Source organism: Tamandua tetradactyla, chromosome 15, assembly GCF_023851605.1.
Source record: "Tamandua tetradactyla isolate mTamTet1 chromosome 15, mTamTet1.pri, whole genome shotgun sequence".
Lineage (NCBI taxonomy): Eukaryota > Metazoa > Chordata > Mammalia > Pilosa > Myrmecophagidae > Tamandua > Tamandua tetradactyla.
Genome location: NC_135341.1, coordinates 75,050,010 through 75,076,578, shown reverse-complemented (window position 1 = coordinate 75,076,578; position 26,569 = coordinate 75,050,010). Strand labels below are relative to the sequence as shown.

The following is a 26,569-nucleotide window of genomic DNA, read 5'->3' as shown; positions in this document are numbered from 1 at the left end:
CTTTAAGGTGTATTATGAAGCTACAGTGGTCAAAACAGCATGGTACTGGCATAAAGATAGATATACTTACCAATGGACTCAAATAGAGTATTCAGATATTGTGCTGGTTTGAGAAGATGTATGGAAGAAAAGCCATGTTTTAATCAAAATCCCATTTCGTAAAGGCAGAATAATCCCTATTCAATACTGTATGTTCGAATCTGTAATTAGACGTAACCCAATCAAGAGTGATTGTTAAGCTGGATTAGGAGAGATGTGTTTCCACCCATTTGGTTGGGTTTTGATTCGTTTACTATAAAAGAGGAGGCATTTTGGACATTGAGTGAGAGCAGAGAATGCTGCAGCACCACAAAGCAGCAAGTCCACTAGCCAGCACTTTGAAGATGAAGAGGGAAAACGCCTCCTGGGGAGCTTCATAAAACAGGAAGCCAGGAGAGAAAGCTAGGAGATGCCGCATGCTTGCCATCTGCCCTTCCAGTTGAGAGAGAAACTATGACTGTGTTCACCATGTGCCTTCTCACTTGAGAAAGAAACCCGGAACTTTATTGGCCACCTTGAACCAAGGTATCTTTTCCTAGATGCCTTTGATTGGACATTTCTATAGACTTGTTTTAATTGGAACATTTTCTTGGCCTTAGAACTGTAAACTAGCAACTTATTAAATTCCTCTTTTTAAAAGCCATTCTGTTTCTGGTATATTGCATTCTGGAAGCTCACAAACAAGCAGATTTAGACCCTCTCATCTATGGGCAATTGATCTTTGATAAGGCAGTGAAGCCAACTCACCTGGCACAGAACAGTCTCTTCAATAAATGGTGTGTAGAGAACTAGATATCCACATGCAAAAGAATGAAAGAGGATCCATATCTCACACCCTATACAAAAATTAACTCAAAATGCATCAAAGACCTAAACATTAGCTCTAAGACCGTAAAACTTTTAGAGGAAAATGTAGGGAAATATCTTATGTCTTATAATAGGAGGCAGTTTCCTGGATTTTACACCCAAAGCATGAGCATTGAAGAAAGAAATAGATAAATAGGAACTCCTCAAAATTAAACACTTTTGTACATCAAAGAACTTTGTCAAGAAAGTAAAAAGACAGCCTACACAATTAGGGACAGTATTTAGAAACGATATATCAGATAAGGGTCTAGTATCCAGAATATATAAAGAGATTGTTCAACTCAACAATAAAAAGACAGACAACCCAATTACAAAATGGGCAAAAGACATGAACAGACACTTCTCAGAAGAAGAAATACAAATGGCTAAAAGGCACATGAAAAGATGCTCAACTTCCCTGGCTGTTAGGGAAATGCAAATCAAAACCACAGTGAGATATCATCTCACACCCAAAATGGCCATTATCAGTAAAACAGAAAATGACAAGTGCTGGAGAGGATGTGGCGAAAGAAATTATCCACTGTTGGAGGAAATGTAAGATGGTACAACTGCTGAGGAAGGCAGTTTGGTGGGTCCTCAGGAAGCTAAATATAGAATTGCCTTATGATCCAGCAATACCATTGCTAGGTATCTACTCATTGGACATGAGGGTGAGGACAAAAATGGATATTTGCATACCAATGTTTATAGCAGTATTATTTACAACTGCCAAGAGATGGAAACATCCCAAATGTCCAATAGACGAGTGGCTAAACAAGCTGTGGTATATGCATAAGATGAAATATTGTGCATCTGTAAGACATAATGAAGTTATCAAGTATGTAACAACATGAATGGACCTTGAGGACATTATACTGAGTGAGCTTAGCCAGAAACAAAAGGACAAATACTGTATGATCTCACTGATATGAACTAACATTAATGAGTGAACTTGGAGAATTTCAGTTAAGAACAGAGACCATCAGGAGATAGAAATAGGGTAGATATTGGGTAATTGGAGCTGAAGGGATACAGATTGTGCAACAGGACTGATTGTAAAAATTCAGAAATGGATAGCAGAATACTACCTAACTGTAGTACAATAATGTTAATTTACTGAATGAAGCTGAATGTGAGAATGATAGAGGGAGGAGGGCTGGGATATCAGAAGGAAGGATAGACAATAAAGACTGAGATGGTGTTATCTAGGAATGCCTAGAGTAATACAGTGATGGTTTTTAAAAATATTTTTGCATGAGGAAGAACAAAGGAATGTCAGTATTGCAGGGTGTTGGAAATAGATGGTAATTCATATTTTAAAACTTTAACTTACATGTGAGACTAAAGCAAAAAATGTTTATTTGGTACAAAATTTATATTTTGACTAGTGCATCTCCTAATATAACTTACATGGGCAGTTTAATTGAACACCATAAGAGACATGGAACCTTGAGTGGAGCATGAGATTTTGTAGGTTTGTCCAAGGTGATGCCCTGATAAATCTCAGAGTGATTTAAAGAGTAAATTAAAAAGTGTTTGCAAAGTCCCCTGAGGGGAATGATGAGAAAGGGGGAAACTTCAGCTTCCCCATTTGGAGAAGGCCTGATATTCTCGCAGGCAGTGAGGACAACAAAATCAATAGGCCAAGCCCTCAATCTTGGGGTTTGTTCATTTGAAACTTAACCCTGCAAAGGATAAGCTAAGCCTATTTAAAATTAGGCCTAAAGGTCACCCTCAGAGAACCTCTTTTGTTGCTCAGATGTGGACTATCTCTCAGCCAACAAACTCACCATCCTCCCCCTCTCTACCTGGGACATGACTCCCAGGGTTGTAAATCTCCCTGGCAATGTGGGACAGAAATCATAGAATGAGCTGGGACTCAGTATCAAGGGATTGAGAAAACTGTCTCAATTGAAAGGGGGGAGAGAGAAATGAGACAAGATAAAGTGTTGGTGCCTGAGAGATTTCAAATAGAGTTGAGAGGTTATCCTGGAGGTTATTCTCAAGCATTATAATAGATACCCCCTTTTTAGGTTAAGGTGTATTAAAGAGGCTAGAGGGAAGTGCCTGAAACTGTAAAGCTGTGTTCCAGTAGCCATGTTTCTTTAAGATGATTGTATAATGATATAGCTGCCACAGTGTGACTGTGTGATTGTGAAAACCTTGTTCTGATACTGCTTTTATCTATGGTATGGACAGATGAGTTTAAAATATGGATTAAAAATAAATAAATAATGGGGGAACAAATGTTAAAATAAATTGGATAGAGGGAAATACTAGTGGTCAATGAGAGGGAGGGGTAAGGGGTCTGGTATGTATGAGTTTTTCTTTTTACTTTTTATTTCTTTTTCTGGAGTGATGTAAATGTTCTGAGAAATGATTATGGTGATGAATATACAACTGTGTGATGATGTTGTGAGCCAGAGATTGCACACCATGTATGGAATGCTCGTATGTTAAGAATGTTCATGTTTGTGTGTTGATTGTTTTATTAATAAAAATTTTTTTAAAAGATCAGTTGGCCATAGATGTGAGGGTCTTCCTAACTCTCAATTTGTTTCCATTGATCAATATATCTATATGCCAGTACTATGCTGTTTGACCACTAGAGCTCTGTAATATGCTTTAAAGTCTGGAAGTGTGAGTCTTCCAACTTCATTCTTTTTCTAGATGTTTTTGGATGTACTCTTTACCCTTCCAAATAAATTTGATAATTGGTTTTTCTTTTTCTGCAAAGTAGGCTGTTGGAATTTTTGAGATCATATTGAATCTGTAAATCAGTTTGGATAGAATTGACATCTGAACTATGTTTAGTCTTCCAATCCATGAGAACAGAATGTCTTTCCATTCATTTAGGTGGTCTTTGATTTCTCTTAGCAATGTTTTGTAATTTTCTGAGTACAAGTCCTCTTGATTTCCTCAGATTTCTCTTTACTAGTGTATAGAAGCGCTTGGTTTTTACTTGTTGATCTTGTACCCCACCACATTGCTGAACTTGTATATTAGCTCTAGTAGCATTATGGTGATGAGGGGACTTTCTGTATGTAGAATGATATCATCTACAAAATAGTGAAAGTTTTACTTCTTACTTTATAACTTGAATGTCTTCATATTTCTTTTTCTTTTTCTTGTCTAATTGCTCTGACTAGAACTTCTAGCATAATGTCAAATAGCAGTGGTGATAGTGGGCATCCTTGTCTTGATCCACATCTTAGAGGAAAAGCTGGAAATCAATAACAGGCAGAGAACAGGAAAACTCACAAATATGTGAAAACTAATCAATATACTCAGATAATTAGTGGGTCAAAGAAGAAATTGCAAGAGAAATCGGTAAATATCTCAAGACAGATGAAATCAAGAATAAACATATCAAAACTTACAGGATGCTATGAAGACAGTGCTGAAAGGGAAGTTTATAGCCCTAAGCACTAAACATTAAATAAGAAGAGCTAGAATCAAAGACCTAACTAAACACATAGAGGAATGTTTCACAATTGGTTATGATGTTAGTTGTGGGGTTTCCATATATGCCTTTTATCATGATGGAAGTTTCCTTCTATTCTTGTCTTTCAGAATGTTCTTATCAAGAAAGAAGGCTGTATTTTGCCACTCCTTTTCTGTGTCCATCAAAATGACCAGATCAATTAATCAATACATTAATTGATTTTCCTTGTTGATCCATCCTTGCATACCTAGGATAAATCTCCTAGTGTGTAATTTTTTAATGTACTATTGGGGTCTACTTGCAAGTATTTTGCTGAGAATTTGTGGGTCTATATTATCCAAAAAATTGGTCTGTAATTTTCTCTTTTTTTTGCAGTATCTTTATCTGGCTTTAGTGACGTTGGTCTCAGAATTAGTTAGGTAGTGTTCTGTGCTTCAATTTTTTGGAAGCAGGACTGGTATTCTTGGAAAGCTTGGTAGAATTCACCTGTAAAGACACTTCTTCCTGGTGTTTTCTTTTTGGAGAGGTTTTTGATAAGTGATTCAATTTCTTTACTTGTAATTGGTCCATTGAGATCTTCAGTTTCTTCTAGAGTCAGTATAGGTTGTTCATACGTTTCTGGGAAAATTTGTCCATTTCGCCTAGGTTGTCTCATTTGTTGGCATACAGTTGTTCATAGTAACCTCATAATCCTTTTTATTTCTGTGGTGTCAGAAGTAATATCTCTCCTCTCGTTTCTGATTTTACTTATTTGCATCTTCTCTCTTTTGTTCTTTGTCAGTGTTTCTACGGATTTGTTAATTTTATTGATCCTTTGAAAGAAACAACTTTGGGTTTTGTTCATTTTCTCTGTTGTTTTATTCTCAATTTCATTTTATATCTGCTCTAATCTTTGTTATTTCTTTCCTTCTGCTTGCTTTGGGATTAGTTTGCTGTCCTTTTTTTAGCTTCTCTACGTATTTAGTTAGGTCTTTGATTTTAGCTCTTCTTAATTAATGTAGGTGTTTAGGGCTATAAATTTCCTTCTCAGCACTGCCTTCACTGCATGCCATAAGTTTTGATATGTTGTGTTTTTGTTTTCATTTGACTTGAGATATTTACTAATTTCTCTTGCAATTTCTTCTTTGACGCACTAATTGTTTGAGTATCTTGATTAACCTCCATATATTTGTGAGTTTTCCCATTCTCTACCTGTTACTGATTTATAGCTTTATTATGGTCAGAGAAAGTGCTTTGTATAATTTCAGTCTTTTAAAATGTATTGAAACTTGTTTTTTGATCCACCGTGGGCTCTCTCGTGGAGAATGATCCTCGACCACTTGAGAAGAATGTATATCCTGCAATTTTGAGATGCACTGTATATGTCTGTTAGGCTTGTTCATTTATCATATTATTCATTTTTTCTGTTTCCTAATTGATCTTCTGTCTAGATCGATGTTCTGTCTATTGATGAGAGCAGTATATTGAAGTCTCCAACTGTGAATTGTAAAGATGTTGTTTTCTCCCTTCAGTTTTTCCAGAGTTTGCCTCATGTATTTTGGGCACCATAGTTAGGTGTATAAATATTTATTATTGTTATTTCTTCTTGGTGTATTGCCCCTTTTATTAATATATGTTGTACTTCTTTGTCTGTTAGGACAGCTTTTGACTTAAAGTCTATTTCGTCCACTATTAGTATAGCTACCCTAGCTCTTCTTTGGTTACTATTTGCACGAAATATCTCTATCCATCCTTTGACTTTCAACCTATTTGTATCTTTGGGTTTAAGGTGAGTCTCTTTTAAACAGCTTATAGTTGGATCATTCTTTTTTATCTATTCTTCCAATCTGTGTTTTTCAATTGGGGAATTTAATCCATTAGCATCAGTTTTATTACTGTCATTGAGCCATTTTGTTGTTTGATTTTTATATGTCATATCTTTTTGTCTCTCTTTTCCTTTATTACAACCTCCTTTTCTGCATAGTTGGTCTTTTGTAATGAGTGCATCTTATGGATCCCTTTCTCATTTCTGTTTCTGTATATTTTTAAAATACTTTCTTTTTGGCTCTACTAGGGTTTTATTGTGCAACCTACATCTATAACCTATTAATTTGAAAAAATGCCAAGTTTAGCTTCAATAGCATGCACATTCTCTGGGTCTTCAGTTTTTAACACTACTCCATACCGCTTTATCCTTTTTCCTTTAAGCTTGAAGAACCCCCTTTGGTATTTCTTATAGGGCAGGTCTCATATTAACAAACTCTCTCAGCTTCTGTTTATATGTGAATATTTTAAACTATCCCTTGTTTTTGAAGGACAGTTTTGCTAGATAAAGAATTTTGGAATGGCAATTTTTCTCTTTCAGTACTTTAAATATATCATACCACTGCCTTTTCACCTCCATGGCTTCTGATGACAAACTTAGTCCTATTGAGGATCCCTTATATTTGTTCCTTATATTTGAGAAATCTTTTTTCTCTTGCTGTTTTCAGAACTTGGATTAGCATGTTTCTTGGAGTTGGTATATTAGGATTATTCTGTTTCGAGTATGTTGCTCTTCTTGGACATGTATGTTTATGTCCTTCATAAGAGTTTAACATTTTGGGCCATTATTTCCTCAGATATTCTTTCTGACTTTTTCCCCTTCTGTTCTTCTGGAACACTCATGATGTTTGTATTTGTGCATTTCATGCTGTCACTCAGATCCCTGACACATTGCTCATTTTTTTCTATACTTTTTTCTATCTGTTTCTTCTGACTCTTTGCTTTTGATTGTCCTGTCTTCTAGTTCACTGATTCTTTTCTTCTGCCTGTTCACATCTGCTGTTGTATGCTCTAGCATATTTTTACTCTCTTCTATTGTTATTCCCATTATTCCTATTTTATTTCTTTTATGCTTTCAAATTCTTAATACTCACACATCTTTTTAATATCCTTTATCTCTTTAGCTACATTTTCCTTCATCTCCTTGAGTTGATTTAGGAGATTTGTTTGAACTCTTTGATTAGTTGCTCCAAATTCTTAGTCTCCTCTGAAGTTTTAATTTGTTCTCTTGACTGAGCCGTCTATTTTCCTGTTTCTTAGTATGGTTTATAATTTTTTGGTGATGCCTAGGTATCTAATTATCTTGAACTCTGAAGGTCAGTTTCTGCCTCTTGTCTAGGGTTTTATTGTTGATTGGTCTTGGTTAAGGCTCTTCTCTGATGCTTGGTCCAGCTTATTCCGAACCTTTAGAATAGCCCAAGTTAAGTTAAACTGATCAGATTTTTCAGCTGTTCTTCATCTGATTCTTAACCTAGATATGTATTACAATTTTTAAAAAGATTGTACTTTTTGTATTATGTTTCCCTATGTTCCTTCACTGGGAATCTTGATCTGTTCTGTTTGCTTTTGTCCAAATTTTCTCCCCAGCTCCTATGATTTGTTTATATTATCTCCCTCACTCAGTGCCCCATTTTCCTTATACGTTTCAGTTCTGGACCCTCCTGTCTTAACAGCTTAACCAGTGCCAGTAAGAAGAGTACATTGTACCTGAAGCTGTGAGCCAGGGCGAGAGTAGTAAATGGTAGGACAGTATAGAATGTTGGTAAGGTTCTTAGGAAGGTTCTTGGTAAGAACTTAGGATTTGATTCTGTACCAAATGGAGAGATATTTAGAGACCTGATATGGCTTGAGGTTTAAATATGGACCATGTCAGCCTCTGAATGAACAACAGATCAGGAGTCAGAAATGTGGAAGCTGGGATATCAGTTAGGAGTCTTTTGAAATAATACAAGCAGAAGATGGAAGTTTGGATTAGGGTGGGGTGGTAAAAAGCTGTTGATGTGAACTGTATTTGTTTATAATCAGCATTTTGTAGTTTTCAGTATACAGGTCCTGTACATGTGTTTTGTTAGATTATTCTTAAGTAGTGCCTTTTTTTGAGCAATTTTAAGTGATATTGTATTTTTAATTTCAATGTTGATACATTCACTGCTTGTACAGTTATCCCTTATGCACAGGTGGAATTAGGGGCGTGGCACCCACGCAATCTGGAAAATTTGCACAAATTTTTTTCCCCCAGGGTTTCAGGAAACTCCCTAGCTGCCTTGTGATCAGCAGCTTCCACCTCTCCCATTGTGTTTACGTTGCACAGGCTGAACTTTTTTTTTTCAAACTAGCCTAGAAGTCCGTAGGGGTAGACCCTTAACCTTCATGTCCTTTAAGGAGTCATGTAAAGACTCAGCTTTTTCTCTTATGATGCCAAAGCTACCAGAATGCTTTTTTAGAACAATCCTGCACCCAAAAGATGTTGCTCTTTCTACGCAAAAGATGCAAAGTTCATGGTCATGCAGGTGCTTTCAGTTGTTGGTGTAGTTGCAGCAACTTTCTTTTTTCTTGATATGCCTTACAGTCATCTCATTAATGCCATAATGGTGACTTCAGCAGAACTCCTTCAAAATTCTCATTTATTTTCTTATGCCACGCCATAATATAGCGAAACCGCAATAGGGAAAGTTGCGATGTGAAAGGGATAATTATATATTGAATTTTTACATGTTGATCTTGAATCCTATGGCATTGCTGAACTTACCTTTTAGTTCTAGTAGGGTTTTTTTTCCGATTACTTTGAATTTTCTTTGCAGACAATCATATCATCTGCAAATATATTTTTAAATAGAGTATACAGGAGCTGTCGATGGATTAAACATGGAATGTAAGTTGAGTCAAGGTTGACAAAGATCTTTGGCCCAAATAACAGGAAGTATGGAGTTGACATTTATTGTGATTTAGAAGACCAAGAGAGAACAGGTTTGGGGAAAAGTTAAGTTCAATTTTAGACATGTTAAGCTTGAATTGCTGAAGTGGAGATACTGAGTTGGCAGTTAACTTAAGAATTTCTAGTTCAGAGTAGAATTCAGATTCAGGTTAGAAATATGGGATCATTAGCATATAAGAGAACCAGAGAGTAGTGGCTGGAAGTCAAGTGAAATCAGTCTTTCAAGGAAAAAGTGGTCATTTGTGCTAAACATTGCTGATAGATACAATAAAATCAGTATTGACCAGTATATTTGACCATTGACAAGCACTGTCCAGTGGAATATTAGGAACTCAAAGTGCCTGATTAAAGAGAGAGTGGGTTACATATTTGAGTGCATCTGCTTTTCTTCCCCCCACCCCTCCCAGTACTGTGCTGGTTGACAGAGAAGGTGGCCATGGGTGGCCTCTGTGCCTGTGCCTGGTGGCAAGAACTTGTTGTAGATATGTGAAAGAGATACTTTCTTGTTTCTGAGGCTCACTGATTTGGAGAGAACAAATGGATTTTGCATCAAACCACAGGAAAATCAAAAAGCTTCATCCTGCTCTTATGGCCACAGATTGGCATTGCACTAATCTACGGATTGAGAAAGGAAAATCAGGTTGCTTCAGAATGGAAATTGAAATCACAGAGATCATTTTGTTTGGGGTTTTTTTGCTGCAAAGAACAGATCCAAGTAAAGATTAGCCATATAATGATTGCCCTAATGGTGATAGATGTGTCTTGATAGTTATGGAGAGAAAGAAGGCTGCCCTAAAGTCTTTAACAACCTGAACTTTGAAAACAAAGCTCATCTGAGAGTGGAGGCAGCTATGAAGGCCAAAACTGTAGCAGAGGTATTCATGTGGACTGGACAGAAAATCCAGGAGTAGTGTTGCAGCAAAAAGCCTCTATTGAAATGAATGATACAGGAATCTATTTCATAAAAGTAGACTTTGCACACATTTGTGCATTTACCCATTTCTGCTCTAGAGGTACAAATAAATTTTCTTAAAGGAGAAAAAAGAGTGGGAGGAGAGAAAGTGGGCTTAACATCTCTTTCAAAGAGCATTATTCTAAAAGGGAACAGAAAAATTAGCTGAAGGAGGACATGAGAGTTTTATTTTAATATATAAGTTATTACAATTTGTATAGTGGTGGGAAAATGCCAGTAGAAAGAGGTAAATGGGTGATTCATGAGAGAGTGGGGACAGTTTCAGAAGCAAAACCATTGAGTAGGTAAGAGGAAGATGGAAACCAGTACATGAATGAAGGGTTTGGCTTTTAATAGGAGTATGAACAGTTCCTTTCACATTCAGCATGAATCCCTACCTACTTTCAAATTGGAACCATATAGGGTATTTAAAAAATATATCAATGCTTGGCTGCCTCCCCACACCAGGGAGTTACAGCTTCCAAGTAGAGGACCCTTGGCAGTGGCATTGTCTAAAAACTCCATGGGTGCGTGTCATATGCAACGTGGAGTGAGAATGGGTTGTGATAGTTTATGAGTGCTGATGCAGGCAGGCAGTTTGATAGGTATGGTATAAGAACTTGGAGAAGTTTCATTCTTCTATTTTTTGGTGACATAAGAAGCAGTGTGTTAGCCCAAAATGAGCAGAAAGCAAGAGTACTGGTGGATTTGGAAGAGGATGTGACATAGTTGCCTTGGAGAATGGGAGAGCGATTTAACCAGGGGAATGTTAGCCAGGCTACATTTAGGACCTTCTTTAAAGTTTGTGGTTGTATATTTAAATGTGACCTTGAAGGTTTTCCTTCCAGCTGCTTGGGTATAGGTGCAGAGTAGACAGGGGGCTGGATTTCCCAGGGTTGGAAATTTGCACAGAGAGAGCAAGGAAATTGAGAAGGTATTCAAGAGTACGTTTATAATGAAGGACCATGGCTTAGCCAAGTAACAAAGGAAGTGAGGAAATGGAGGGGAGGAGATGATGATTAGAGAAAAAGTAGTAGGATCAGTGGATGATACACACTACTCAAAGAATTGTGAGATTTGGAAAGAAAAGAGAGAAGGATACTTGAATTTGAGATTTTGGAGAGGATATAATTAAAATTGATTCTAGGATATGACCGTGGAAGTGAGTGGCCAAGGTAGAATAGGAAGGATAAAGTCATTGGAAATGAGGAAATCAGAGAATTGAGAGGGCAGGAGATGGGAAGCATCAAGCGATGTCATAGGGAAATCACCAAGATTTATGGCATGATACTGAAGTAATGCTTAGAGAGTGATAGTTAGCCAGAAGCATGAAGAGTGGAGATACTGGCAAACCCAGGGGATAGCAGGCATTATAGTCTAATGGCATTAACTTCAGAGGAGCTGAAACTTTTAGGAAGAGAGCAGTGATCCCAAAGCAGCAAGGAGAACAAGGGGTATAGCTTTGGCACCTCAGCTGAGTGATGTGTGAGAAAATTAAACTTCCTTTGAGAATGCTGCTGGGGAAGCATTGTCCTCAGTAGAGATTGGATCTGATTGGAGCAGGGAATTCTTCTGTAGACACCGGTACTCAGAGGACACAGGGGAAGCCTTTGGGGTTAGAAAGGAGTAGGAGATTGGGTTGAATTAAGGGAAATATAGAGCTATATAGAGGTGAGTCTCCAGGATGAGAAATGCCTGGGAGTTCTGGGCTTTGAGGTACTTCAGGTAAACAGGTAACAAAAGTCAAGATTCCCCATCAGTTCTGATGTGAGCCACGACTTTGTGTAGATATTCAACAGTAAGAAACTTGCTAAAAAAAAAATGCAGGAATAATTTTAATATGAAATTGTGGCCATTGTTAATTGTGCTTTTGAAGAATAATGACTTAGGGAAAATTGTGACACATTGTTTAAAGTGTGGGGAGAAAAGAATTTACAGCCCCATATATATAATTCCAAAGAGGGTTTTTTTGTTGTTGTTGTTGTTTTTCTCATGGGCAGGAAGTGGTAATCAAACCCGGGTCTCTGGCATGGCAGGCGAGAATTCTGCCAGATAGTTTTTTAAGGTATGATTGTATACACCATTAAAAGCAGTGCTATTTCTAGGTAATTTTTTTTCTTGGTGATTTTTTTCTTGTACTTCTTTTGTTTTCTGTAAAGATGTATGATTTTGTAACCCCTCAATAGAATGATATAACATTTAAGAACAGCAGAATAATTCTGCGAACGTTTTTGTGTGTGAATCCTTGTCCATATGTCAGGAATAATTCATTCAAATAATTTTCTAAAAGACAGCTTATTTTATCAAGTAGTCTAAATATTTTTAAGGTTCTTGATACATACAGTTTCCAGTCAGAATTCAAATATGAGCACAACTATATTTCTTTTCCTATAGAATCAGCTTTTCTCGGTGTACTGTGTTTGAGACACTGAACAAATAGTTGGACCCTGAACAGTAAAGGTGGTTTGTTCGTAAAAGTATAATGGATTCAAGATAAAAATCTAACCCATCTTCATTAGGAAGAGGATGCTCTTTGATTTGTTTCCTAGGGTGTTGATAACTTGGTTTACATATTTATGCATTAAATTCCACTTTTACTATTTAGTGTGTTACTTATATGTGCTGCTTTTCCTCTAGAAATCTCCATCCATATTGGAATTTTACCGAGAACTTGGATTGCCGCCAAAACAGAAAATTAAAATCTTTCATGTGACAGATAATGCTATAATCAAGCCAGGTAATCTGAAGTTGGGGAGAGGATGGAAGTAAAATACCTAAATATGTGATTTGCTTAATGTCAGCCATTTCAGTAAAGCTGAATCCAAAATACAAAGTCCCAAACATTTATTTATTTTTAAACGTAAAACCATTTTCTCATTTAATCACTGGGAACAAACAATTCTTTTTCTTTTTTTAAGTGGAAAAGGCTGGAGAGAACTCTTTGTTTTCCATGAGAGGGGGAGGAACGCTTTTGTTTTAACATAGAAAGAGTTTCACATTTGAAAAAGCCACTCCTAAATAAGTACCCTAACTTTTAAAGTGGGAAGTTCGCTGTTTGCAGGCTGGCATTGTATTAAAGTGAGGAATAGCTAAACCCTCACTTAGATAGAGCTTGAGAAAATATAGCCTGAAATGGGAGAGTAAGTGACTGTAGCACCTCAGTGTAAAGATTCTTACTGAAATATTCCAAAAGAAATTAAACTGACTTTCTTGTAGTGGAATAAAGTTGCAGTAGGCTTTATTAATTGGAGTGACAGAGGGTCAACTGATATAAACTAGAATTAAAAGTATTTTTTGAAGTGCAAACCTTAGACTTTAAGGTAGAAGTAAATGGAATTAAACTAGCCAAGAATTAACATTAGTAGAGGTCCTTAAGGTCGTTATATATTAGAATGATTAAATATAAAGGGATATTTCTAGTAGTTGGTTATGTAGAAAGTTTGTTCCGAAGTAATTTTAAATATTCTCTTTGGTATTGTTACTATATCTAACTTTCTTAAACCCATTGTACATATTTAGAATAAAGATAAATTGAGACTACATAAATTGAGACTACGTTGACTTTTGCTATAGGTCAAGCCATATGAAATTGTTGTTTTCCTGGGTCAAAAATGGTCAAATATCAGCAGTTTCAGCTTAACAGCTCACAGAAATGCAGCCACTTTTAATCCCCCCCTATTTTTTCTTAATTCATAGTTTTCACTACCCATACAAATCTGCCAAGATAGGTCTCACCTTAAAGAATACCACAATACTTTACCACCTGTATTTAACAAACAAAAGTTAACTTTCAATTACATTCTCTCCTAAATGGGTTCCTGCTTTTTAAAAAATCTTTTATTTGATATTAACATTGATTCTTCATCTAAATAATACATTTCTTGAGGAGGTTGGGGGCCAGGTCTTATATATTTGCATTCATAACTACATGTGTTGTAAGTGTCCTATTCATGTTGTCCAATTAAATAGTTCTCATAAATGTTGATTCCAAATTTACATATATATATATATATATATATAAAACCAAAATATTATGAAGGACTTTGATTTATCACAAAATTCTTTTAAAATAACACATTTTCCAAATACATTTAAAGTAAGATTTGATTTACATGCAACTATTTGGGGGAACATTACCATATAAAATTAAAAGGATTGACAGTGGCAGGTTTTTGCCATTCCAGTTATCTGGTCACATGCTGGGAGAATTATATTTTATTGGAACAATGACCAGTCCACCAAAAATCTGATGTTTATAGGCTTTAGATGCATATTATATATATCATAATCATAACCCAGCATGCAAGAGACCTGTGTTCAAATAATTAAATTTCCAATATTTGGATAACTTAGATCCCTGAATGAGAGAGGAAAGATTTGATCCTACCCCACACACATGCACCTTTCCCCTCCCCCAAACACTTTGAGTCATTCCCTTATTTTGCTTTTGTTCCATGGAATAGGAAATGTATTTTAATTTAGTATGTTGTTATTCACCAAAATGACCAAGAATCATCAAACTCATGCATTTACCAGCAATACCATCATCTTTTCACCAGAATTGCCCGTTTTGGTCAGTACCACTTTGGCATCTGTACAGGCACAATCTGTCAGTTCTCTGTGGTCCAGGGGCTCGCGCCAGCACTGTGCTGAACAGTTTCGTTATTTGGATGTTTCTAATATTTATACTAGCACAAGAGAATCTACCATTTTAGAAATCTGTCAGCTAGAAGACGACTTGGATATAGTTTACATTTAGTAAAGTTGTTTCTGAGCTGATGAACTTTATACTAATTTTTCTTTTTTTTTCTTCCTCCTAAAGGCACTCCTCTTTATGCTGCTCACTTTCGCCCAGGACAGTATGTGGATATCACAGCTAAAACGTAGGTCTGCATAGCAGGTTTTCTTTTCCTGTTTATTTTCCTTATATATTAATAGATAATAGTGAGAGAAGTGCATTCTTTCAAGTCAGCAAATAAAGGATAAATAATTATTATTCTCATTCGTAATTCTTATTTTTAATGTTACTGAGTGTACCAGTTTAAAAAATCGGTCAGAATTAGTTGTATGTAAAGAGTTCACATCAGGTTAAAAATTTTAAACAGAGATGGGTGCTTCTTAAAATGGGGCGAAGGAAAAGGTCACATTACTCAGGTTTTTTGTGGGTTGGGCCTGCTTCTTTTTTGAAGACCAAAGGCTACATTTTGATGGTGAAATATTCATGAGTAATGCAGATATGGTGCTCTTCTAAGATTGTTGGATAATCTAATAATTGGCTCTTCTTTCCAATTCTAAGAAACGGTTAAATTGGAAAACATTTTATACTATTTGTGATGGTAGTTGCCTTGAAGTAACTATAAAACTTTTTTGTATCTAAAAGCCTGTCAGATGCTTGGATGGAGAAATAGTTTCATACCTTAAGCTTCTTCAATAGCATGACATTTTGTCCCAGTACTGTGTAAGTGTGACATCCCTCATAAAAGCAAAAAAAAATTGTTTATACTTAAACAAGGATGGACATCAACGCTTGTCACTCTAACAGAAATGCTGACTTTGAATCCTGTTTAGACTGTGCAGTGGTATTTTTGGTAGTATGATTTTTTAAATTATCTTACTCTCTTTCACGTGGCTCAGAATAGTTCATTACTATTGAACTAATAGTGCAGTAGTAATGAACTGTCTTAGAAAACTAGTTTTTTAAAAATTGAGGTTTCTTTACTATGAAATGAATCAACTAAGCTCTTAGATATGTTTATGTAGAAATTTTTCAGTATAGATTATTGGAATCCATAATCTAGACTAAACAACACTCCAAGAATCATTTCTTATTGGTTCTCTTTCTTGTTCTCTGAACTAAGATACTGATTTCAATTCCTTTTGTGCCTCAGTTTCCTCCTTTTTGTCACATGACATTGCAGCTTGTGTTTCAAGGATATTCTGTCTGGGAACCCTTTGAAAATAAACAATGATCCACAGGTGAAAATGAGCCAAAGTAGCTTTTATCCAAGGAAGCCAGATGAATGCCAGCTTCAGTTTCATTAGACAGTAATCAGATAGATTCTAAATTTCCAGTTTATCACCTCGTTTAAAATATGAGCCATCCCAAACAGCTACTACTTTTCAGTAGTCTGTCTGGGATGTCTTTGCTCTTGTTAAACTATTTGTAAATACAGTGGGTTAGATTGGCAGTTGAGTGGATACTCTTTTCCAAGAACTTTTGAACCTCTCCCATTTTTTTCCTGCTTCCTAGGTGTTGGAGACTCGTCGTCCCTAGTTGTTAGAACCTGTGCAATTACTAAGTTATTGATCACTATTTGTTCTATCTGCCCATATCAAGTATTCTCAATATTGGAGCTGTAAAGCTTTGATTTGGCTGTTTGGGGAGGTATATGTGTGTGTTATGAATGAGATTATTTCACTTTTTAATTTCTGAGTTAAATTATTATATATAATAAAATACCTTGCAGTAATTCTCTTAATTCAATCACAGGTGATGATGTGTGAATTCTCTTGACTATTTTAGAGAATATATCAGATATTCTGAGAAGCTGTACAAAGTCAGAGACTTTCTAGTAGATGCCCCTGTGGCTGGACCTGTGGCTAATTGGATTAGAGCCTAGCTTTTCAAGTGCCTGCATTCTATAAATGCTTTCATCCTGCATGCTACTGTGGGTTTTCATTGGATTCTTAAAACTTATTTTTAGAATTTCAGCTTTCTGCTTGGGAGTACAAAGTAAAAAAGGAGGGGATTTAGTTTAGTTTTGTTTATTTTATTTCATTTTAGGTGGTGTTCCTAGAAACAAAATTGTTTAAGGCAATAACCTCAGAGCCAGATAGCTAATGAGAGCTGAGAGAAAAATAGCCCTGGAATTAAAAAGAACAGAGCAAGGAGGATATTAATTTCACAAGAATCCCATTGTTGTGGGGGCTGCGGTACAGTAGTCTGTCTGACTTTCCCTGTTTAACAGTGAGGAGGATGCCCCACACATGTGGACTCTGTGCTCTAGTGTGCATACCTCCATGTGGAATTGCCTGAGATCAGAGTGATTTGGTCTTTTCTTTGACCTTTCACTAAGCATTTCCAGCGACTACAGCTCTTTCTTGTAGTCGGCATCTTATTGCCCCAATATGTCTTTAAGTGCTTAAAAATCGATAGGACTCTTTGTCCTTCCAGTGTGTACTGTTTTGGATTCCCTCTAGGTGCAGCTTTGAATACTCAGATGTGTACGGTCCCAGAGGCTGCTGCCTTTTCTTTTTTCCACTGCCTTACTGGATTGTGAAGTGTGTGTATGCACACATCTGCAGCACTTCCTCTTTCATTAAAATACCAAAATTTGTAAAGAAATTTTGTTACCCATTGCTAAAAAGTGATTAAAAAGCCAGGTGGGTTCTTAAAAGACAAACAAAGACTCCAGACTCTGTGTCCAGTCCTGCATAGTTGCATGCAGACTAGCAGGAACCCACCTCACTGGCTCGTCCTAACTAGTGGATGTTTGCTATGAATTCTGGGAGGGAAAACAAGGTAATGTACTGCCTTCAGTATAGTTGCTGTCCAGCTCTACATTTTCATTTTTATTACATTTTTAATGTTAACTCTATTTACTAGCCATTCAGAGCAGTAAATTCTAAAGCATATTGGTGAAGCAATTTTCAAAATGAGTGGTTAGCTAGAGAGGGAAATAATCATGTTAAAAGATAATGCCACTTAGATTAGTCAAGTGAAGGTCTCTTTCAAGTAAAGACTAGATTTTAGGGGGGTGGTAGGGTGATTTTTTTTTTAAGCTGCTTAGGGTGATATTTTGTTTTGTTGCTTTAAAAAAAGTTGTATAGTAAGCATCTACAGTTGCTTTACTAATTATATCTAAAAGCAGCATTTTTTTAACCCAAGGTCGGCAAAATAAAGGCCTAATAAGAGGTAACTTAGGTTAGTAGCTAAAAGCATAGACTTCACCTCTAAGTAGCTCTGTGACTTAGATAGCTTTTTTAACCTCTCTGTTGCCTCATTTTTAGCATGAGAATAATTTCAGCATCTCTTTCATAGCCTTGTAAAGACTGAATGAGGTAATGCTTTTAGCTCGGGGCCCTGGCACATAGTAAATGCTCAGAAGTATAGCTAGTGTACATAGCATTTATCGCTATTGTCAATAAACTGTTTTTCATTTTGTTTCCATTTTAAAAGGAAATATCTTTTAAAATGAATAGAAAGCAGGTCATCAAGTTATCGCCTTCTTTCTTTAGACTATCTTTTGTATAGCAAAGTAGTAGCATTTCAAAGCACATTAGGTAATTTTAAGATCACATGCTATATGCTGCACCTAGAATATACAGAGTAATAGGATGTCCTTGAAATAGCTTCATGCCTCTGAATTGTTGGATATTTTTATATTTTTGCTCTAATCTATTTCTCAAGAGGTACTATGATCTGGATTGAAGGCACAGCCAGATGCTTCCATTTACCAGGGATTTGACATTGGGCAAGTGGCTTAACTAGTCTGAATTCAGATTTCATTATCTTTAACATGAAGCTATGTGACTAAATTATTTCAAAGGTTCCTTTCAATTCAAAAAAGAATCCCTTAGTTTACCAGTCTTGTTTATACTAATGAAGAAATATAGCACTAGATTCACAACACATAGCAGTACGGTCATCTAATCTGTTGACAAAAGTGATGTGACTGAAGACCTTCTGAAAACACTTATGTCCTTTCATGAAATAACAAAATTGGCTATTGGAGTTTCATTTTTGAGAAGAGTTGTTTAAATTCATGATAGCAGATGTTGTCTGAATAGAACAGCTAGAAAGTGCTACCTTTTTGTAAGAGGACTTAAAGGAATCACTGCACATTTGGGTCTTTATATCATTGAATAAGCTAGATTTTATATCAGAAAAGCCATAAGCAATACACTTTTACCAGTCACTTGGTGAGGAAAAGGTTTCCAGATATTGATGGGAGTTTATGGTTTTAGACAAAAATAAAATTACTTGCATTTCAGGTCAGGTTGTCACAGACTTGTCCTAGCGAGTTACAGCTATGCAGACATTCCATGCCAGTTTTAGCTCTATTTGAATGGAACACAAAGCAACTGGAAAATTCCACCGTGACTTACATGTAGGCTCAAGAGCTGTTCATCATTGGATCAAATAGGTTTAGACAACAATACCAAATAGGGCGGAAATTGACTCCCAAACTTTGCAGAATCTTCAGTAGAGATGCTATACCTTTGAAGTGTGTGGAGATGAAAATAACATCAGAGTCAGTTTGTTTAAATCAGGAGAAGGTTGTTTGAGCTATAATTTAAGATTAAAATGTTCATGCTATCTTAGTTCATGGAATTAAAAGCTAATCCTGAGGGAGATTCTGAATTAGTTAATAATCGGATAATTTACCATTTATTTTGATAAAAATTCTGCTCTTTTTTGCTTATTGGGGTTTTCTGTTTGTTTTAAAACCAAGAGCATTTTGGACAGTTTGAATATAAAACTTAGAGAAGGGATTTTCAAGTTAGATCATCCACGCATTTCTTTTTTTAACTTTTTTTATTGTGAAATGTAACATATATACAAAAAAGCAATTAACTTCCAAGTACATTTTAATAAGTAGTTATAGAATAGATTTTTAAAGTTTGATATGAGTTACAGTTCCATGATTTTTCATTTTTTCTTCTGGTTGCTCCAAAAGAAATGTCAGTATAATGATTCAGCAGTCATACTCTTTTGTTTAAATCCTAACTTCTCTGTTATACTCCTCCTTCTCTTTTTTCTTTTTTGTGAAAATTAGCGTATATACCAAAAAAGCAATAAATTTCAAAGTACATCACAATAATTAGTTGTAGAACAGATTTCAGAGTTTAGTATGGGTTACAATTCCATACTTTTAGGTTTTTACGTCTAGCTTCTCTAAGGTACTGGAGACTAAAGAAATATCAATGTAATGATTCAGCCGTCATACTCATTTGTTAAACCCTACCTTCTCTGTATAACCCCACCCTCACCTTTGATCTTTCTCTGACTCTTTAGGGGTATTTGGGCTATGCCCATTGTAACTTTTTCACCAAGCATTTCTCTTGATGTTGGTTTAAACATTATACCTTTTTTTCTTTTTACTTTTTATTGTAGTAACCACTACAGAGTACAGAATTTCCCATTTTAATCATATTCAACTGTACAGTTCAGCAGTATTAATTATATTCACAATATTGTGTTACCATTACCAACATTCATTACCCCTCCTTTTAATGACCTCAAACAGAAACTACTCACCCATTAAACTATAACTCCCTCTTCCTCTGCCCTCCCCTCACCCCCACCCCTGGTAATCCTTAAACCACCATCTATCTGTATGTATAAAGTTTGCTTCTTCTAAGTGTTTTAGATAAGTAAGCTCATGCAGTATTTGTCTTTTTGTGTCTGGCTTATTTCATTCAACATGATGTCTTCAGTGTTCATCCATGTTTGTTGCATGCATCAGAACTTCATCCCCTTTCACTGCTGAATAATATTCTGTTGTATGTATATACCACATTTTTTTTTATGCAGTCATCCATGGATGGATACATGGTTTGCTTCCACCTTTTGGCTATTGTGAATAATGCTGCTATAAACATTGGTAGATAAGTAGCTGTTTGAATCCTTACTTTTGGTTCTTTTGGGTATAATACTAAGTGGGATTACCAGGTCATATGGTAATTCAATTTTCAGTTTTCTGAGATATCATCTAACTGATTTGGCAGTTTTAAATTATTGGTTTTAATTTAAAAGGGTTCCTCTATCTCCACATCCTTGCCAACACTTAACTCTTGTTTTTTTTTTTTTTTTAGTAACAGACATCCAAGTGGGTGTGAAATGATAGTTCATTGTGGCTTTGATTTTCATTTCCCTGATGACCAGCGATATTGACCATGTTTTCATGTGTTATTGGCCATTGTATATCTTATTTAGAGAAATGTCTATTAAAGTCCTTTGTCCATTTTCTTAATTGCGTAATTTGTCTTTTTTTTTTATTATTCAGTTGTAGCAGGTCTTCATATATATTTTAAACCTTAGAGATACTGTTAACAATTATTTTCTCCCATTCTGTAGGTTGTCTGTGCACTCTCTTGATAGTGTCCTTTGACATACAAAGTTTTTAATTTTTACAAAGTCTGTTTGTCTCTTATTTTTCTTTTGTTGCTCATGCTTTTGGTGTCCTATCTAAGAAATCACCACCCAACTCAAGGTTATAGAGGTTACCCCTATGTTTTTTTGAGGAGGTTTATGGGTTTAGCTCTTATGTTTAGATTCTTAATCCATTTAGAGTTAATTTTGTATATAGGTAGGGGTCTAACTTCATTCTTTTTCATGTGGATATCCAGTTTTATCAGCACCATTTGTTAAAAAAAACATTCTCTCCCCATTTAATGTACCTGGCATCCCTTTCAAAAATCAGTTGCCCGGTTTTTCCTGTCAGCAGCTGAGGTAATCTCTAAAAATGGTTTGCTATTCACTTGACCCAGAAAACCCCACAAAATCATGTAAATCAAAAGACTTAAATCTTTGCGTTCACTTTAAGAACACCCAAGAAACTGCTCAGGCCATAAAGGGTATGCCTATTCAAAAAGCCACTGTGTATCTGAAAAATGTCACTTTACAGAAGCAGTGTGTGCCATGCAGTTGTTACCATGGTGATGTTGGTCGGTGTGCCCAGGCCAAACAGTGGTGCTGGACGCAGGGTTGGTGGCCCCAAAAAAAAGTGCCGAATTTTTGTTGCACATGCTTGAAAATGCAGAGAGTAGTGCGCTTTAAGGGTTGAAATGTAGATTCTCTGGTTGGTGAGCACATCCAGGTGAATAAAGCCGCCAAAATGTGCCGCAAGACTTACAGAGCTCAGTTAACCTGTACATGAGCTCCCCTTATGACATGGAGATGATCCTTCCTGAAAAAGCACAAATTGTTCCTAAACCAGAAGAGGAGGTTGCACAGAAGAAAAAGATATCCCAGAAGAAACAAAAACTTATGGTTCGGAAATAAGTTCTTCACAAAATAAACACAAATTAAAGTTTAAAAAAAAATCAGTTGGCCATAACTGTTAGGGTTAGACATTATACTTTTATTTTCATCAGTACATTCTGTAGTTAAAGATTTCACCTATTTCTAGTTTGTTTTGGGGGCTTCAGTTTTATAAAGAAGCAGCCCAGTCTTGATCTGGTCTAGCAACTGAGGTGAGGTTCCATTTCCCTGTCTTCAAATGTAATATTTAACTATAACACACAGGAACTGATTTTATGCCAATGTTTTATGTATTAAATATGTAATTATAATGTGATCTTGAAGCATCCTTAGGAAGAGATGGAGAAATGAAGTCCTCTGTTCCATTGAGTGCTCAGTTACTGGTTTTCTAGGAAACATGTGTATATACAGGCCACTTAAATCTCTTACTGCCAAAATCATCTAAATATAGAAGCTAAAGTTTTTAATCTGGAAATTGTTCTGACTGAAAAACCTCTAACAATACTGATTTTAATTTATCTTAAGAATCAGTACTTTGTAGTTAAAGACAGCCTACACAATGGGGAAAATATTTGGAAACTGCATATCTGGTAAAGGTTTTTTTGTTGTTGTTGTTACTTTAATAAAATAATAATAGTAATCCTTATCGTTTAGAGATGCAATATCTCTAAATATTTATGGATGAAATGATACCTGTAGTTTCTATCAAAAAAGTCCATTGGGTGAAAAAAATAGGCATTGACCAGCTAATTATTTGACCTGGGATGATGTATACATAAGATTCATTGTATTCATCTCTCTTTTTTTGAATATGCTTTAAAACTTTTATAATAAAAAGTTCTTTTAATAAAAAGCTTTTGGATTTTAAAATTAGAGAGTTAACCCCAGAATGAGACCCAAAGAACAATGAGCGAGGAAGATGGATTGCATATGGTGACTGGTAGATAAGAAAGGGAGATCCAGCAGAAGAGGGTGAAAGAAGGATATGGAAGGGAGGAGAGGTGGGAGGAGCTACTGGTGAGGGAGGGACTTTAAAACAAGTTCTCAGAGGACTCAGAATGGATGGGCTCAATAGAGCCAGGTATATGGTCACTCCCCACCTTATTGACACTGTTTTGTCCTCTTATGCAAATGCCTCCAGAATTATGCATCAAAGGCTTTTCCCACAAAGTCGAGAAATATATGATGGATTTTATCTTAAAACCTGTGTTTCTGCTGGTAGACAATGTGGAGTGTGGAGTGAAGTTCACATATAAAATTTCTAGGGATTTTATAATTTGATGGGAAATATTAAATTATGCATTCCCCTCTACAAGAGTCTTACATTTCATAGCTTCCCTTCCTTTTTTCTTAATGCTGTCTTTTAAAACTATAACGAGGTAAGGTATGCATATTATACAACATTTGGAAACTACAGGACAGAATAAAGGAAACTGACCATTTTTTTCCTAGAGAGAAAATTATAGCCAGTAACAATTTCGCTGACCTCTCCAACTAGGGCACTAGGGCTAAATAAGGTCTAATCCCTGCCATTAATGCATTTAAAGTGCACTAAAGGAAAATGGACTGAAAAACAAGGGCAATAAAATCTAAAGTTAAATGATACTTTTGATTTTTTTTATGAAATCTTGCTTTAATAACAAATGTAAATATGCTAAATAAAAGACATTTTTTATGTTTTCCCAATTTTCAGATGTCTCACTAAATTGGGGATTTTTTAATACTACGTCCTTTCTGATTGGAATTTTCTCTGATTTGATTTTTTTCTCTTTTGTCATTAACTAAAACCTGCAGTGGAAAGAGGATGCTGGAGGTAAAGCATGTATGTTATGAGTTGTATGTCATTTTAATAAAATGAAGGTGATTTTTTAATGCAGGCATTGAAAACCTTATATTTGAAATGTGCTTGGGTATGCTAAATATAGATTTGTTCATTTACTGCTTTTGTCTTTGTTCTCAAGTTGGGTGACAACTCAGAGAAGCAATAGAATAGATACCTGTACCACCCATGGATCAACAGGTGCACTCTATTCTTGTGATCTGAATTAAGCCGATAATTTGTCATGTCATTTGTGTTTTATCCTTTTGTTTAAAGGTTATTTATTGAATAGGTTCCCATTGTACACAGTATAACAACATGATGTATTCTAGAGCTAGATTGAAAAACAATCTGTAATTAGTCGACAGATAATTAGCACTTTCAGGATACTACTTTCATCTTATAATCATTTACTCTTAAAATGAGCTAAATTATCTTCTGTAATTTACCTGGCATGTGTTTTTACTGGTGCACACAGTTGCTCTCTCTCTTTTAAACTAAGAGTTGAATCAGTTTGAAAACTCAGAACGTACCAGTGAACTTTCTTCCAAGAACAGCCAATGTTTCCCTCTCTCTAAGCCCAAAGCTATAAGTGCAGTCATTCCCCTTCCCCGTACATAGGACATGGCATCCAGGGGTGAAAGCCTCCCTGACAATGTGGAATCGACAATGACTTCTGACCAAAAGGTGGAAAAGAAATGTAACAAAATAAGGTATCAGTGACTGAAGGAGTTCAAGTAGAATCAAGAGGCTATTCTGGAAGCTACTCTTATGCAAGCTTCAGCTTGATATTGCTGTTTACCATGGTTTCCCAAACCCCAACCAAACCATTCCTGCCAACCCTAAAGAACATGTAGGGCTCTATGAGTTTCTACATAGGTTCCATGCACAATGATTACTTTCCAGAAACCTACAATCTCTGGATGGGTTCCTAAACCAGGTAAGTCCTGAAATCCAAAGGGGCCAGCCTCCAGAACATCAAAAGTTCCATCCCCCTATCCCATATTATCGACAGCCCTTTCCAGCATGAAATTGTGAGAATGAGCATAACCCAAATGCCCTGAAAAATTGGGAGACGGATCAAAGGAGAAGGAGGAGTTATAACAGAAAAGATAAGATTTAACAAATGAGTATGACTACTGAAACATTGTTATTGATATTTCTTTTAGTTTCCAGTGTCTTGAGCAGCTAGAAGGAAAAACTTGAAATTGTGTAACTGTAACCCATACCAAACTCTGAAATCTATTCCATAACTACTTGCTACAGTGTACTTTGAAATTTATTGCTTTTTGTGTATATATATTTCACAATTTAAAAATATTAAAAAAAAAGAATAACCAATGTTAGGATATGGTATTTTTGAAATAGGATGTTCATTTCAGATTAGTGTTGTCAGTGCCCTCCTTTTTTTTTCTTTAAAGCATGATTTGTCAAACAATATCATAGGTTCATATCACTCTTTAGGTATTTCTTTTTATTTTTAAATTGCCAAGCTTTTTATTTTTCAAGTATGTTCTAAAATTGCGTTGAGGAAATATTTGTTAAATTTTCAAAGCACAATTTCTGTAAGATACTTGATCATCAGAGATTCACTTCTTAAATGTTAATCTCTTTACATAATTATATAGTAGGGGTTTTCATTTAATATGTTAAATTTCTGTTTTAGCTCTTTGATCAGGAGCAAGCATTATTTGGTGTTTTTGAAGCCGAAAAAAGAAAAGAATTATGTACACCCCATATGTGATGTGTTGATTGATTAATGTGGGGAAAGAGTGACGTCAACTACATTTAAATTAAAATACACAATTAACTTTTGACTTGTGACTTGATAATATTCAGCTATTATGTATTGCATATACCTTATACATTTATATTGAATTTTTATTTATCTCAAACAAACTGTATTATTCACATAGGCTTACTTCCATCTGTTGTTTCTCATAATTCTTTAAATATATAGTAATGTCCTTGCAGAAATAAGATGTTTTTCATAATCTTCTGCTTTGGGTCCTTTTTGTAAATAACCTGAGTTATGCACTATGTAATAATAGCTAGCTTTGTCATGGGTAGGAATTATGTCTCTAGACATATTGTCTACAGAACAATTAAAAAAAAGTTTTCATCTTAGGAGTCTGTAAAAATATACCCAGGACAGTCTCACAGTTCCTTCTATCTCTTTTTTTTTTAACATGGGTAGGCACCAGGAATTGAACCCAGGTCTCCAGTAAGGCAGGCAAAAACTCTGCCTGCTGAGCCACTGTGGCCCACCCCCCTTCTAGCCTTTTTACTCTATCATTTGTAGTGATATATTGACATTCAGACACAAACTTTAATAGTGTTTGAACCTTGATACTGTTGACTTTCTACCTGCATCTCAGAATATTTCTCTGGTTAGCAGAATTTGAAAATAAATTGTTACTCTCTCATTTTATTTCTCCACTGGCTTCCTAGTTGAACCTTGGGATTAAGATCCATCTGGTATAGCTTCTGAAAGTAAAACTTGTTCAGTATTTGGGGCATTATTGCTTTATTTAGGTACTCCATTATATTAATTATCTATTACTGCCTAACACATTACCCTAAAACATGATGGCTTAAAACAACAGGCACGTATTGCTTCGCAATTTTTGTGGTCAGGAATCCCAGTGCAGCTCAGCTGTGTTCCCCTGGCTCAGAGTCTCTCAAAGGCTGCAATCAAGTTGTTGGCCAGGACTATCATCGTCTTAAGGTTCCTCAGAGGGAGA

General features: G+C 35.7%; 1 protein-coding gene across 1 annotated transcript in view; it reads left to right on the top strand.

Moving 5' to 3' along the window:
* The window catches only part of MRPL3 (mitochondrial ribosomal protein L3), a 60,158-nt gene that overhangs the window by 19,520 nt on the left and 14,069 nt on the right, over window positions 1–26,569 (top strand). The window contains exons 5-6 of the mRNA XM_077130111.1: window positions 12,658–12,757; window positions 14,843–14,903. Coding sequence (XP_076986226.1) covers window positions 12,658–12,757; window positions 14,843–14,903 — 161 coding nt within the window. The remainder of the gene's footprint in view (window positions 1–12,657; window positions 12,758–14,842; window positions 14,904–26,569) is intronic.